The 17,093-nt window shown below is 39.4% G+C and overlaps 1 protein-coding gene across 1 annotated transcript in view; it reads left to right on the top strand.

Annotated features, from left to right (window-relative positions):
* Window positions 1-17,093, top strand: part of CLVS1 (clavesin 1) — a 216,872-nt gene that overhangs the window by 87,367 nt on the left and 112,412 nt on the right. The window contains exon 3 of the mRNA XM_003805105.6: window positions 1,620-1,794. Within this exon, the coding sequence (XP_003805153.1) occupies window positions 1,620-1,794 (175 nt within the window). The remainder of the gene's footprint in view (window positions 1-1,619; window positions 1,795-17,093) is intronic.

The raw sequence follows: 17,093 nt of genomic DNA on the forward strand, positions 1-17,093 counted from the left end.
TCTTGCTCCCCCTTTTCCCAATTATCCATAAAATTCCTATCCATTCTTCAAGATTATCCCGAGCCTTCATCCCTCCATAAACTCTTCCCTGACTACTCAAATTGTATTGATTCCTTTCATGTTGCTAATCTACCACCCCCCCCCCAACTAAAATAAGAGTCCTTTGAAAGTAGAAATAGGACATTCTAATTTATATCTTTAAGCATGAGGCATAACACTGAGTTTATACCAGGCATTTAGTATATTCTTAGTGGCTTGCATTTTTTTTTTTTTTTTTTTATGAGACAGAGGCTGGCTGCAACTCCCAGGCTGGAGTGCAATGGCGCGATCTCAGCTCACTGCAACCTTCACCTCGTGGGTTCAAGCGATTCTCTTGCCTCAGCCTCCCAAGTAGCTGGGATTACAGGTGCCTGCCACCATGCCCAGCTAATTTTTGTATTTTTAGTCGAGACGGGGTTTCACCATGTTGGCCAGGCTGGTCTCAATCTCCTGACATCAGGTGATCTGCCCGCTTCAGCCTCTAAAAGTCCTGGGATTACAGGCATTAGCCACCGCGCCCGGCCCTGGCTTACATTTTTATCACAGATTTCCTGATTTCTAATCTGGAGTCATTGGCTTTGAACCAGATTGGAATGCTCAAGAATCTGATTGTTTCACACTGATTTCACAAGAGGACTTGGCTTCTGATTTTAAGGAAAACTTAGGGGGAGTAGCAGATTTTGCCATCACTTGCCATCCAAGCTCATATTTTCCTGCTCACCAAAGAAAAACACTGAATCTAGAGATCCTCTAAGATCTTAGATTTATAGCTCAGATAATTTACTGAGTGAAATAGAGTGAATTTGTCATCACTTCTTCATGTCTGAAAATTATTTAAAACAAAAATCAAGTGGCAAATGGGCATATATGATGTGGAGGAATACACACAGAACTGGAGAGCTGTCATTCTAGTTTGTATTCAGGTCTGCCTGTTGTCATAGTTACTGATGTACTCAAAGCGAATTCCCTCCCAAATCACACTCTGTAGACCTTCACTGAAAATAAGTCATACTTCCTGTTTTATTTTTCTCTATCCAAGAATTGAAGCTAAAAAATAGCATCAATGGCATGAATGTTTCTACATTCTTAGCAGGATTTTTTAAACACAAAGGAAATAAAAGAGCTTTCATCAAAATAAACACCTCTGATTGAGGCCTCACCTCATTTGTTCAGCAATGATTCATTGTACTGGGGAAACAACTATGATTATGGCGCAATCCCTACCCTCAAGGACATCAGAGCTCTGTGAGGGAGAAAGATGGGTAAGGGATGCATTTCAACGAAATGCAATTGGGGCTGTGGAGGAAGCAGGGTATGGAAAGCCACAGGAACACAGAAGAGGGACATCTCATTAAGTTTGGGGTGCAGAGCCAAGGGAGGTGTCCAACCTGCAAGTCTTGAAGCATTATTGCTGTGAAGTTTAGCAAATGTATTTTCAGTCCCTTTGGGTACAGGACGCCAGTGTGACCCTCCAGGCTGGGTTCATGGAGCAGTGGCATGCAGAGGCCAGCACTGTTGCACGCAACGTGCTATCACCTGCTCATATTCACACACAGCTCTCCTTTCTGCTCTGGCTGCAGGAACTCCTTCACAGACATCCTTCGTGCCATCCTGCTGTCATTGGAAGTCCTAATCGAAGATCCGGAGCTTCAGATAAATGGCTTCATTTTAATTATAGACTGGAGTAATTTTTCCTTCAAACAAGCCTCCAAACTGACACCTTCAATCCTTAAACTGGCCATTGAAGGGTTGCAGGTATGTTCAATGAATGCGCAATACAAGACCATGTGTGGCAACATAATTTTTAAAAAATTATCGCAACAAAAGTAATATTTATCCTTTGGAGTGGAAAAAGGAAACTTGGATTAAATTCATCTGAGTACTCCATGTTTTGGCTCAGCCAGAGTTTTAGATGCTTTATAAAATTAACTTTCATTTTCATTAATAACTCCAAATTACTGTTACCCCAGGCACAAATTATCCTCTGTAGCAATAATGAATAAAGCTCCAAGATGTTCGGCTTAATCCATCAGAGAGTTCACAAAAATTAAAACTAGGAAACATCTGCTTTATGATCATGTCATATACAGGGGTGGCATGGGGCTTTCAGAAGCATTTTTGTGCCCCAGAAATGCACCCTGCAGATCACTACTTCCAAGAGTGTAACGTGCTACCGGGCTTGCGCTTAAGTGGATCACTTCAGTGCAAACAAAGGAAGCAGATGAAATTACCTCCTGTTTGTATGACCACTTATGAGGATTTTGGAGAAGAGGTTTTTGGGCTACATGGAGGGTAGAATGGTTAGTCTTTAGGGTTCTTTCTACTTTCTAAGGATCTGGGATTCTATGAGAAGTAACTCAGAAAGGCAATGCTGCTTAGCTTTCTGGTGACACATTATTACAAATTACTATTACTATAACAAATTAAGGGCATAGTTTGGAGACATTTCAAATCAGTATAGATAAAACTTACGTCCCTTCTTAATTTCATAAGCAGATTAACTCTATGGAGTGACCCTCCCCCCATAGATGGCAGTTATAGGCAGCTATGTGTATAGCAAAATATGACATTCTCAGATCAAGTAGTCATTACTCATGCTCTTCAAAGTGCAAGACTAGGACCCATTTCAATCATCCATTACACTCCACTGCAATAATTGGTGGGTCTGTTTCTTACATTATGACTTCTTCCTATTTGGCCCCCAGCAAATATCTGGCACCTAGTGGGCCTCTGATAAGCATGTATTTATTGAATGGATCTTATTTTATTGAAATGTATCCTATTTCCCAGAGGAGGAGAAGTAAGGCAGGCATTTCAGAAAAGAAACAGCAAGTCCACATTGTTCCAGGGATGCCACATTTTCCTGGGTGGCTACATCATATAGTGTATTTGGGGGACATTTGTAAAATTGCTTTTGAGTGTACAGACTACATGGAGCATCCTGCCTTGCCTAATCATAGACTTCTGTGTTCTTTTCCATCAGTCACTTCCTCTTAGCTCTAACTCCTTTTCTCCAACCTCCTCTCACCTAAGCCTCTGAACATCTGATGTCTCTCTCTTTAAAGCTTTTATCAAAGGAAGTTTTAAAGTAAGCTTCAGGGCTTATATCATGCGCTTAAATTATGCTGACCATATCTCTAGGAATTTCTGTACAAGCTGCATGTAATCTTACCTTTTTTAAAAAAGATAATTTATTACATGTGCAAGTAACTGTGATTCAAGTTCTAGCCCTTTATACATTTTTTTCTTAAATCAGTAAGAAAAATGTCCTTTATCCAATCCTATGTTCCAATTTTTCTCCCTGAAAATGTATGGATTACTTAATACGTCCCTTGAAAAGTTCAATACGTTGATGTGAACCTACTGAGATCTTACTGAATTAATCCATGCGAATGTGTTTTAAAAGGTAATGCTATACATAAATCAAAGCTATTCTTGTGGGAAATACTAGAAGACCTTTGGAGGGGCAACTTGGGTCCCATTTGGGCCTTCAGTTGTCACACGCCAGGGTCCAAGACAAATTTCATAATGTCCTATGGCTTTGGTTAAGGAACAGCCCGCCTATCATGGAGAGGAAGCCCATGGTCCCTGGGGAGCTGAGCTGGGGTACAGTTCCTTCATCAAGGATAGGGGCTCCACCATCCCATGCTTTTTAGCTTGCTGACTTGGCCATGCTGAAGAAGCACTCAGGGCTACTGAAGACAATTCTGCTCTTGCCCACAGTGGATGGTCAACTCTGCCCAGCTACTTAAAACTTCTCACTTCAGGCTATCTGCTCTCTGGTTTTGGGATATTCAGATGCCCCGGTCAATCTACCACTGGCTCTCCTAGCAACTTTTTTCAGGTAGCCATTAACCCCTCTGATGTCTTGAAAAAGCCGTAAGTGGTACTAAGCAGAGTTCATTCCTTTGTGGTCAGCAGTACTGTGCAAGGAGGGCCCAATACAGGTGTCCATTTGTTAGCCACAAAAATTCAAGATAAATTCCAACACCACTGGCAGACTTTAATAGGGAAAGGAAAAGCCACATGCAGCCAGCATCAATGAGAGAAGAAAAGCCACATGCTTCCTTCCTCCCATGCACCCTCAGAGAGACCTGAAGAAGCCAGCCATCCTTTGGACATATGGGAGGTTGTGAGGGAGGGAGATCCTGTGTTCCAGTGCAGAGAACTTGCTCTCTCTGCCATCCCGCCTTTTCTAGAGTAGGTGTGAGAAAGTGGCCTTGTCAGGGGAAATAAGCAGTCCAATTTGGTGCTAGGCCATCTGGTTTGGGATTTCAGCTGTTTGTTTATAGCATTTGTCTAGGATTACCTGCTTCTCAACCTCTGGAGAATTTTGGGCCTTGGGTTATGAAACCCTCCCCCCCTTTCCCCACCCTCCCCCATCTCCACCACCAAATGGGTAATACAATACCTCCTGCAGGGACAAGGTGGTTGGGCCCCTCCCAGACAGCCCAATCTTTAGGCAGTGAGAATAGAAGGTCATTCTGGGTCAATCCTGCACGTTGCATCACAGCATGGTTCCAGAACCTGGAGCTTTAGTCCTATTACCATGGTTCCTAGTTCTCCATAAAGACAGTTGTTGAAGGAGAACTTTGATTAGTAATTGCTACACGTTGGGTTGTTGACTACTAATTGTTACACTTTGAGTTCTCTGGGGAGCAGACTATGATGTGACTAACATGCCAAAGATTTATTAGGGAGTGCTCTTTGGGTCAACACCTGTTGGGGAAGTTACTACAGAAGAAAGTTGGACAGTAGGAGAAATTAAGCTGGGATTCAGTCATCTCCAGTGAAGCCTCGGACATTCTGAAGCCGGCATGAGCATTTGCAGTTTGACTTAACAGTCAGGGCTTTATATGCACACAGCGCTCAGTCACTGTGTGCTGGCTGTCCTAGGAAAAGGTAGTAAACTTGGGCAAAGAGGTTCTCTTCAGCTAGAGGTTCCAAAGGGAGCTGTTATCTGAGGACTTTCTGGCAGCCCTCTCAGTGGCTGGGCAGCATATCAGAGCATCTGTAATAAGCAAAAGATGTTTGGAATATCTTTTGGAAAAGCCATTGCAATGTAACATCAAGAAGCTTCTATTATTCTGAATCAGGATATATACCTGTGTTTTCAGGATTACTCACATTCCCAATAGACCCCAAAGTGGATGGGATTCTAGGTACTATAGAGGCGATGGGCACTGGGCTAGCAGGCAGGGGACAGTGTTCTATTTTGGTCTACCAGTTGTATTTCTGTGCTTTAAAAAAGTAATTAATACTACTTCTGACCATAATCATTAAAAAATGGCATGTGCATGGAGCTTGGTTATGCCCTTCACAGGCTTATTAATGAGTCATTATAACAATCATATTGAAGGCCTCTCTTTAGGGATCATCAGATTTTTACATCAAAATTTATCTTGTATCAGCCAGTTATGAAATGCTAATAGTGTATGTATTATAAATTCCTCCTTTTAGAGCAATGCTTTGAAGAATTGTCATTGTTTAGAATATTAAGTTGCCCCAGTTACATAAATATTCTATAAATATTAGTTCAAAAAATCTTAGTCAAAATACTAATTTTGAGAGTGCTTGAAAGTCATATACTCCTGCTGGGCTGTTTGATCTTTAAATGTGGTCAATATAAAGTCTAAAAGAGCCGTTGTATCTGTTCATTACAATTTGTTTAAATTTTAATCAAACAAAGTAATATTTATGCTACCATTTTAATACAGCTCAACGTTATTCTCAGTTCTGCTGGGGATTTCTGGCAGAATGAGAAGTCTTGCTCTTGAGCTTTGTGACATGTCCAAAATCAATTTTTGGAATTATTTTTTATAAATCACTGCAGCCCAGTGATTACAATCAATGTACTGTGTTTATCAATGTTCAGCCAACCCAGATACATCAAGAGCTACCTTCCTCAAGTGTTTCACTTAGGAAGAGTTACAGTCTTGTGTCCTGTAGGCTATTTAAAAATATTTGATTCCTTGAAGGACCCAGATATTTGTTACGGATTTAGAGAAGTGTATTTTTCACTTTCTGGAAGAGATCCAGAAAGCGATCTATTTTTTGTTTTTTTCTCATTTTCATGCTTATGTCATTATGGTCTAGCCATTCTGAACACTTTATGCGTTCATTAACTCTTTATTCAAGGTTTATTGTGTGACCTTTTTTTTTTCTGTTAAATTGTTTTTTATGACTTTATATCAACTTTGATTCAACTTCTTCCAACAGTTTTGAGCCACTTTAGTAGAAAAGGAGGTCCGTTGCTTTTCCAACTCTTTTCTTTTTTTGACCCTAAATGATGACTTTCTAACTTTTAGTCCAGGTAGGATGGAACATGGAGCAATGCTCAGAGGCTTAGCCAACTGCAAATCACCTATCTCCCTAGTGTCCTTTATTTATTTAATTATTTTTTTGTGTTACGAGAATTACGTTTTTTTCCTTTCAACTTTTATTTTAGGCTCATGGGGTACATGTGCAGTTTTGTTACGTGGGTAAACTGTACGTTGCTGAGGTTTGGTGTGCAGATTATTTCATTACCCAGGTAGTGAGCATAATACTCAATAGGTAGTTTTTTGTTCCTCGCCCTCCTTCTACCCTCCAACTTTAAGTAGGTCCTGGTGTCTGTTATTCCCTTCTTTGTGTCTATGTGTACTCAGTGTTTAGCTCCTACTTATAAGTGAGAATGTGAGGTATTTGATTTTTTGTTCCTATGTTAGTTTGCTTAAAATTATGGCCCCCATTTGCATCCATGTTGCTGCAAAGGACATGATTTCATTCTTTTTTATAGCTGCATACTATTCCATAGTGTATATTTATCACATTTTCTTCACCCAGTCCACTGTTGATGAACATCTAGGTTGATTCCATGTCTTTGCTATTGTGATAGGGCTGTGATGAACATATGCATGCATGTGCCTTTGTGGTAGAATGATTTATATTCTTTTGGGTATTTACCCAGTAATGAGATTGCTGGGTTGAATGGTAATTCTGTTTTTAGCTCTTTGGCATCTCTTTTTTAATACTCCTCAAACCTTGGTTTATTCTCTCTGGCTTCCTTCCCACAGCCTTCCCCCTTTTCCAAAACATGATATGTTCACTTCTCTTTGGCAAATCCAAAGTGCCATATTCACTCAAAAGATTAGAACGATGAAAAGTCTGTCACATCAATGGGCAATGGTAGTTCATGAGTATCAATGATGGATCATATTGTGATTAGTAATTTTGACAGTCAGGTTGGGCAGATGCATTTCAAGTTAGCAATATTAATATATTCACACCAATTCTGCAGTCCATACGTCAGATATGCAGACATCCTGACTTGTGGTGTATTCATCCAACATAAAGTATGGGTCAGCTAGTCTTCTAAACAGGAGTACAGCAGGGAAAAAAGCCAACCTGGCTTCCAGGTGCTTACAGTCAGTCTAGGGCCTTACTTCTCCAGGTGTAGTCCACAAACCAGCACTACCAGCAGAACTGAGAGCTGGTTAGAAATGCAGATTCTCAGGCCCTGCCCCAGACATACTGAATCAGAGCTGTATTTCAACAAGTCCTTAGGGTGATTTGCATGCATATTAAAGTTTGCGAAGCCCTGCCCTAAAACATGGTATTATAGTAGAACGTGATGGATATCAACTTTAAGCACCGCAGATGCCCCTGGAGGGTTAGTTACAACCCAAAGTGCTGACCCCACTCCCAGAGTTTCTGATTCCATAGATCTAGAGCAGAGCCCAAGAATTTACACTTCACACACACTTCCAGGAGATGCTGATGCTGCTGGTACAAACCACACTTTGGTGTGGGTGAGAGTAGAGCCCACTGTCTGGGCTTCAGTCTTGGCTATGCCCCTCAAAGACCTCAGGCAAATCATTCACTTTCTGGGTCTCGGTTTCCTCATTTGTGAAATGTGGTGTCAGTACCCTCCTCAGAGGTTTATGGTGAAAATCAAATAGTACATGCAACATGCCTGGTAGACAGCCAGTGGCTACTCAATGTTAGAGTGTTGTTGAAAGAATGAAGAGGGCAGCCCTTGTCTGTGGGCCCATGTGGCTCTAGTGCACTCATTTAAATGAAATCACTCTCAATTGCCCCAGCGCCGTAATTTGGATCTCTGAAAATTAGACTTTACCAGCCTGTTCACTGGCCCTAAACAAGAGAGTTCCTTATTTCTGCTCACTATAGGTAATGACTTAGGGTGAGATTGGTGTCACCTGCCCACGCAGTGACACTGGAGGCACTTTTTCTTTCTGTTCATGTGGTGTGATCATTTTAATTATCACCTGACAATTGAGGGATGAATCCTTTCCCAATGCCTTTGCAGTGTGGTGATTAATGAGGCTGAAATGCACCTCTTTCATCCTGTAGAACTCTCTTCAGCAGTAACATTTATAGCATCTTTTATTAATTTTTACAGTTTTCATATATTAAAGAATATTAGATAGAACAGATGGAAGGAGAAAGATATTTGCGTTTTGTCAAGAAGTTTTTTAATTCATGTTTTCTAAACACTCTGGTGATGCTTGAAGGACACTTTTTCTCTAGGCAAACTATGTTTTACCTCCTCAGGTCACAAAGCTGTAATTTTGAATTTGCAAGAGGGCATTATGTTATGATATGAATATTAGAGGAATAAATATCTCCTCTAATGCTCTACCTTATTAAGTATCAATTAAACTCAGGAAGATAATTAGGGCTAATGACACTCTGGTGATTCTGATGGTAGGCTCAGTATGGCCCATTTTAAATAGTTCCATTTAAATGAGTTTATCTTTGGTGTACTTTTGATAAATGGTGTTTTCAGACTCCCATGCATTATAAACCTCACCAGCCCTCTGATTCATCCATTTAGGAAGCAGTCACTAAGCTGTTACTTCCAGCCAGTCACAAAGATAAACAGATGCATTTCCTCTTCTCAGGAAGGTCATAGTTCAAAGCAGAGGTGGACTTACAAAGAAATGATTTCTTTAAAATATTTGGAAAAAGAGACATGTACCAAGCTAATAAAATCCCAGAGGAGGAATCCAATCTAGCCATGTGGAGTTAGGAATGGCATCCTGGGCAAGGCCAGGCCTCAGCTGATACTTAGCAGGTAAGCGTGGAATAGTAAGTGAAGATGCAAGAAGTGCTTACAGACAGTGGAGAGAATACAGACAAAGACAGAGACACAGCTCAGTAGGAGAGAGAAACAGAATTAATTTAATTTTTCTGGAATGCACAAGCACCAGGCAAGGAGCTTGTTTGCCCCTGCACCATGCTAAGGAGTTTGTTCTCTTCCTGCAGACTTAGAGAGCCACTGGACATATGGAAGCAAGATGGCAACACAGATTTATATTTCACATGGGATTAATTTGGTGGCTATGAGCAGGGAGGGGTTAGAGGCAGGAGAACCAATTAAAAGGCAACTGCAATAATTTACATAAGAAATGATAAGCATCTGAACTAGGAGTGATAAAAGGGATTCAATAACCACATAGGAAGAAAGATAAGGCAATGGTTGAGGGTTGGCTGCGTGGGAAGTGGTGGTGGAGGAGTTAAGGATGAAGGTCAGGTGTGAAGCTAAGGTGAAGGGTGAATGGTGATGCCGACTGGTGATATCGTGCAGACAGAAACGGGCAGGTGTGGGAGGTAATGAGCATTTTTTTAGGGGTTAGATATGCTGAATTTAAGATACTGTGGATACCTTCATCATTTACATTAAATCTGAGCTGAAGGAAGAGAAAGAGGTTTAGGATGGATCCATAGATTTGGTGGTACTTGAAATCAGAGGAAAGAAAAGATCATTCAGAAAAAACCTAGGGAGGGAGAGGCAGTGACTGAGAAAAGAACCCAAGTGAAGAGCAATACATCATGAACAAGTTAGATGAGAAGCAGGAGAATGGGGAGACCGGGACAGGAAGCTGTGAGAAGAATCAGGACAGAAACTAAGGAACTGGGGCTTTGGAAAGAAACCATGGCAGTGCAGTGGTGGGGGTGTCATCTAGAGAGCTCTGGGTTGAAGCAGGGTAGAGAAAGGAAGATAACTCTGCTAAGAAATGTGTCCACAAACCACAGGTGGTGGGGGCATAGAGGAAACCGGAGGAGAGGGAGCAGGAGCATGGTGGTGGAAGAAGTATTCCATCATACTTTCCGTTGGGCAAGATTTTCACGAGAAGAATATATTAAGGGTCTTCAAATAGCTGGGGGAGATTGATCTTGACAAAGGACTGGCCTCTGTGAATTGTTTAGTTCCACATTAATATTTCTCAGTGCACCAAAGAAGAGATCTCTGCCTCTCATTATTATAAAATGAAGTGTGATATGGCTGTCCAGGGACTCTGTTCTGAATACACTATGTAATATATTAGCAGAAATAGAGACTATTACAAGTTTCTAGTCCTGTCAGTGTTCTAGGGGAGCTAGCATCAGAGTTAAAGCAGCATTTGGCATTCTCGAAGGGACTCTGTTGGAAAGAAACTCTGTGGAGAACCTTGCCCTGCACAGCCCACACTCTCTGGTGATTAAACTACAGGTGTTAAAAATAATGCCCTTGCAAAAGAATTAGTGAAAAAAAAGAGGAGAGGAGGGCATTTACATAACAGGACAATTCTCTGTATCTTCCAGGCTGAGCTAGACCAGAGTTGAAGTTGAAACAATGTCATGAAAACTATCACTTTTTTCTGTCCATCTCTCAGTCTCACTTTTCTCTGTACTGACTTTATTTTCAGTCAGGATTTTTTCATAATGTAACAGTGAAGACTGAAAGTTTCAGGTATACGTGACCTCTAGTGTCTGCGTCGTCTGTGTTCTTGGCAGGAGTGAGGGGATTGAGGGGTGCTCTGGCTAAATGAGATCTTGAGCCCACCCAAGGTTCTACACCTGAAACATAGAGACTAAAATGTTGGGGGGTAGTCCCCAAAAGATGCCAGGCAATGACAAGCATTTCCAATTAGAAACTTAAGGAGGTAGAAATTTGAGGGACTTTTTTGTTGCATTTTTTAACTTACTTCCAATACATCACCCGGAAATTGGAAAGTTGGTTATTGTTTCTGTTAGGCAATTAATTCCATGGATAGGCTTGGGAAAATTGCTTGACACCTGGAGACCTGAGATTCTTTATGAGCAAGAACTGAGGGGATTGAACTGCAGCAGTGGTTCTCATACTTTATAACTCCCAGAATCACTGGAGAACTTGTTAAAACCTTGATTCTAGAATCCTAACTTTGGAGTGTCTGATTCAGTAGTTTGGGGTGTGAGGGTAAGAATTTGCATTTTCAACAAATTCCCAGATGATGCTGCAGGTGGCTGAAGGACCACGCTTGATAAACCCTGGACTTCATAAATCTTTACAACCCTTCTCATCTTCTAATGCTATGAATCTGTAATTTTACCTATACAGAAATAGCCTTAGAGCCTAGGTCAGGATGGGAAGTAGGTTTGCTCTCACATATCAAATTTAAACAATTAGAATGCAGTATTGAGAAGAATTCTGATGTAAATGCCATGCTCAGCTGAAAAAGAGTATTGTGACTGATTCATGATTTTCCTTCAGTGTGGATGGTACCCAGGCAATCCTGCCACATATTGGCCCTCTCTGATGTGGGAATTTCTAGCTCAGGAGGCAGTCTAGTGTTCATGATATAAGTCTAGTGTTCATGATATTAGAAATAAGCAAAATAACCATAGGGAATGACAACTATCTCAAGCTCATTTTTTCTAGTCTACGGTAAATACAGGGATGCTGCTGATGATGGTAATGATGATCATGATGATGATAGCAGTGATGGTAACCTATTAGTCTGGCACTTAAAATACTTTCACAAACATTATCTTATTTGATCCTCCCTACACCCCTTTCATTAAGTGGAGCAGGAGAGCAACAAATCATCACTTCAAAATAAGAATATGAAAAAGATTGATTGAAACAATCAAACATCAATTTCCAATAAAATTTTAATTGCCTTTGAGGCCAACTAAAGACCTTGGACTTTTTGTTGTATTCCACCATGGGAGAAAGTGTAATTTGTTTGAATAAATAAGTGGTAACATATAGTCCAAATTCACCGAAGAAGAACATTTGTTGCTAAGAAACTAGTAAGACTGGGCGTGGTGGCTCATGCCTATAATCCTAGCACTTTGGGAGGCCGAAGTGGGCAGATCACCTGAGGTCAGGAGTTCAAGACCAGCCTGGCCAACATGGTGAAACTCCGTCTCTACTAAAATACAAAAATTAGCCGGTCGTGATGGAGGGTGCCTGTAATCCCAGCTACTCTGGAGGCTGAAATGGGAGAATTGCTTGAACCCGGGAGATGGTGGTTGCAGTGAGCCAAGATCATGCCCCTGCACTCCAGGCTCGGTGGCTGAGCAAGACTCCATCTCAAAAACAAAAACAAAAACAAAAACAAAAAAAACAAGAATTGTTAGCCCTTTATAGCCCAAAGACAAAATTCCACTGTACAGTTCCTTTTTTTTTTTTTTTTTTTTTAAATTTCAATAGGTTTTTGGGGAACAAGTGGTGTTTGGTTACATGAATAAGTTCTTTAGTGGTGATTTCTGAGATTTTGGTGCACCCATCACCCGAGCAGTGTACACTGTACCCAATGTGTAGTCTTTTATCACACAACCCCCTCCTAAACTTCCCTCTGAGTCCCCAAAGTTCACCATGTCATTCTTATGCCTTTGCATCCTGATAGCTTAGCTCACATTTATGAGTGAGAGCATACGATGTTTGGCTTTCCATTCCTGAGTTAGTTCACTTAGAATAATGGTCTTTAATTCCATCCAGGTTGCTGCTAATGCCATTAGTTTGTTCCTTTCTGTGGTTGAGTATTCCATGGTATACATATATCACATTTTCTTTATCCACTTGTTGATTGAAGGACATTTGGGCTGATTCCATATTTTTGCAATTGCAAATTGTGCTGCCATAAACATGAATGTGTAAGTATCTTTTCTGTATAATGACTTCTTTTCCTGTGGGTAGATACCGAGGAGGGGGATTGCTGGATTTTTATATTTCAAAGGACTTAATTTTTGTGTAAAAACTCTTTTGATGAGTAAGGTACATTGAGAGAACTACCCAAATCATAAGTGTGTAGCTCAGTGACTTTTCAGAAAGTAAAAGCATCTAGTAAACCAAATGCAGATCAAGAAAAAATAGTAACTGTGACCCAGAGATACTATGTACCAGTGATTGACCCCAATGGTAGTCACTATCTTGACTTTCAAAACCATAGATCCGCTTTGCTGCAGTACAGTTTATACAAAAAGAAGTGACTGACCACTTATGTCATGGTGTTCCTATCTGAATCAATCATTTTTTTTGGTTGATTCAGACAGGAACACCATGACATAAGTGGTCAGTATGACAACACCTGATATCATATCTGTTTGTAACATTTTTATAAAAGATCTGAAACAATGAATGTCTATATTTAGAATTTATTAAATAAATTATTCTTGAAAATTTTGAGCCTAAAAAATGCAGTAGCACATTGTCTTTGTGGAACTTAATTATACAGCAATTGTATCTCCTAAAATATAGGATATGCAGCATCAAATAAGTGTCACAAAATGGCTGCATTAAGCCTGCACACTTCATTCTTTTTTTGTTATATCTTTTTTTAATTTATTTTTTAACTTGACACACAGTAATTATAAATATTTATGGGGTACATAGTGATGTCTCAATCCGTACAATGTATAGAGATGAGATCAGGCTAATTAGCACATCAGTATCTCAAACATTTGTCATTTCTTTGTGTTGGGAACATTCAATATCCTCTCTTCTAGCTATTTGAAAATATATATTATGGTTAGCTATAGTGATCTTAACAGTGCTATAGAACACTAGAACTTATTCCTCCTATCTGGCAATAAATTTTGTACCCTTGAACAAATTTCTCCCATTCCCCTGCTTCCCCCTAACCCTCCCTAGCCTCTAATATCCTCTGTTCTACTCTTTCCTTCTATGAGATCAACGTTTTTAAGATCAACATTTTAAGCTTCTGCATATGAGTGAGAACATGAGGTGTTTTATTTTCTGTGCCTGGCACTTAACATAATGTACACACTTTATTCTTAAGAAAACCCCTCAAACTTCCCTTAGAGACTGTTTATTCTAATTTTACACATAATTCTTGTTGATTTGGTCATGTAGTTTCCAACCTCACCACATACTGGAAGTCTCAATGAAGAATTTGGCTTGAGAGGCTAACCCACATTAGCATATAGACAATATTAAGAAATAACAGGGCCAAGTGCAGTGGCTCACACCTCTAATCCCAGCCCTTTGGGAGGCTGAGGAGGGTGGGTCAGAAGGTCAGGAGATGGAGACCATCCTGGCTAACACGGTGAAACCTAGTCTCTTCTAAAAACACACAAAAAATTAGCCAGATGTGGTGGCACATGCCTGTAGTCCCAGCTACTCGGCAGGCTGAGGCAGGAGGCTCTTGCTTGAACCTGGAAGGTGGAGGTTGCAGTGAGCCAAGACTGCGCCCCTGCACTCCAGCCTGGGCGACTCCATCTCAAAAAAGGAAAAAAAAAAGACAAATAACAGCTGACAGCCAGGGAAGAAACACGAATAACATAAAATTTTACAACTGAAGCTAGAAAGCACTATGACTGAGGCCATTTAGAGTCATGTATCTTAGGAGCCCTGAGAGCACTGGCATATCATAGAATCAGATATGACATGCACAGCCATGATCTTGAGCTATCTGGAAGAGTCTCAGTCATATTCAACAAGCATTACTGAAGCCAGCACGGAAGTGCATAAAATAATAGAGAGATGTTCATCTAAAATAGCTATAATATGGTATAAAAATGTACAGCTTAAGAGATAAACCTTTGGTCATTTGTGTATCTTGGAAGCTCCAGAAATTATTAATACTAATTTTTTGAGGGTTTACAAGAGTAAAAAAGTCATTTTATAATAAAAATAGTTTCCATATGACCAAGAAAGAGCCCTTTGAAGGTTTGCCTTTTAGATTTCCCAAAATGGAAGAATAATACATGTTGTAAATGCCTGGAGGTTGAAATCCATAATATTGTCTAAACTCAACTTCAGCTTGAAAAGTCCTATTCTTGGGAGTTCCTTACACATGCTCACTGTAAAAAGATTTTTTCCTTTAAATACTGCTAATTCTGATAAATAAAAATGAGAAAGTGCAAATTATACCCAATCCTACTCAGAAATAAACATTTTAAACCTGGGCATCTGCTCTTTTCACTTTACAGTGAACAGCTTTCTAGCCCTTTTAATATTTTACTTCATTGTTTACAATGACTACATCATTGTTTAGTTATATGATCATGTATTAACCAATTCCCAACTGTTGAATGTTTAGATTGTTCCCAGTGCTTTCAGTATTGTGTGAAATGATGACATGAAGAATTCTTTAGCTAAATTTTTGGCCACAGGAGTTAACTCCTTAGGATAAACTTCTAGAGGTGAAGAGCATCTTGAAAATGCTCTGCAGAAGGGCTTTTTAATATTCACCAGCAATGTATGAGAAAGTCTGTTTCCTGAACCCAAACCAACACTGGGTACCAAACACAAGTTTTTGTTACTTGTAGCCTCTCCACAATGCCTACACTGCATAGCATCTTTTTGTTTCAGTTTGCTTTGATTACTAGTGAGGTGGGACAATTTGCCATACGTCTATTAAATGTTTGTATTCTCTTTTCTGTGTATTGCCTGTTAATGTACTTTAGCCATTTTTTGATTGGGGTTTTAAAACTCTTGTTTTATTACAAATTTGTAAGATATTTTTGTTACTCAAGGAAATTAACATTTTATCTCATCACAAATATTTTTCATAACTTAAATTTACAAGTGTTTATTTTTGCTGTTCTTTTTTAAAGCAGTTTAAAAAGCTTATATAATCAAGTCTGTTAAACTGCCTTTGCTATAGCAAGTCTTTATCCCAAATGTTATATAAAACTCACTAGTGTTTTCTTCTAGACTTAGATTTTTTTTTTGTATTTTAACATTTTAGTCTATCTGGAATTTATATTTGAAGAGATGTGAGGAAGAAATCTAAGTTAACTATTTCTCTATGTATTTTGATTTGTCCTAATACTGGTTATTGGATAACACATCCTGAAATGCATTTTAGAAGATGGATAAAATCAATGCTGAGGACCTATTCAGAAGGACAGTGATGCCAGAGCTAGTTATTCATTGAACTCATTCTGTGAGAAATGTCAGCCAATCTTTGATAAGTATGAGTAATGCGAATTTGCAGAGGATGGAAAGATGAGACTTACTTCAATTCAGCAATTTATTCAACTTATCATGTGCCAGAATTGTTAGCACTATAGGTGGAGGAACCAGCTGGTCGTACCCCCAGGATGGGATGAAGATTAACTTGATGTTTCTTTGGGACCACCTGGAAGAAAAGGAAAAATGAGGTGGGTAAGCCAGACACAGGGGTAGTTGTTGCAGGGCTCAAAAGCTGGACTGAAGAGTTTGGAAAATACCTTTACTACTGAGAATTCTAAAGTACATAGTCATAAAAATGATTTTTTTCTGCCTTAATAATAGACTGGATTTTAGTAATTTAAAGATGTTTAATGGATAATATTAACAATGTGAAATAACCAAGAAGATTAAGCTAATGCCAGCTCAACTGAAATGTCATTTGTTGAGAGGAGTAATCCTTAATGCCCTAATCTGTAGACTCATTAAGGATTTGGAAGAAATTATGAATGACTTTTTTCATTAACTGAATGAGGATTTAATTAAGATATTCCTTTAATAAAAAGAGTATAGGGCAGCATTAAAGTAGATTTCAAGACTTTGGAAGGGGAAAGTTTGTTCTAAAAGAGAATCTATAGAGAAGACCCAGTTTTATAGCTCAGAAGCTATAAAAGAAATGACATCTTGATAGAGCTAAAACATGAAATATCCTGCAATTCTTTTCTCAGGTCAGAGCATGTTATCATTAAGTACTTTGGTACAAAGTTCAATTTCTTGATTGTTCTTGTGGTTTTGTTCTATAATGCTTGCATTTCTTTAAGTTTATATAATAACTCCATTAGCCCAAGTATAATACATACATAGGGAAAATAATCAACTTTGAGCGTAA

The sequence above is a fragment of the Pan paniscus genome, chromosome 7, assembly GCF_029289425.2.
Source record: "Pan paniscus chromosome 7, NHGRI_mPanPan1-v2.0_pri, whole genome shotgun sequence".
Taxonomy (NCBI): domain Eukaryota; kingdom Metazoa; phylum Chordata; class Mammalia; order Primates; family Hominidae; genus Pan; species Pan paniscus.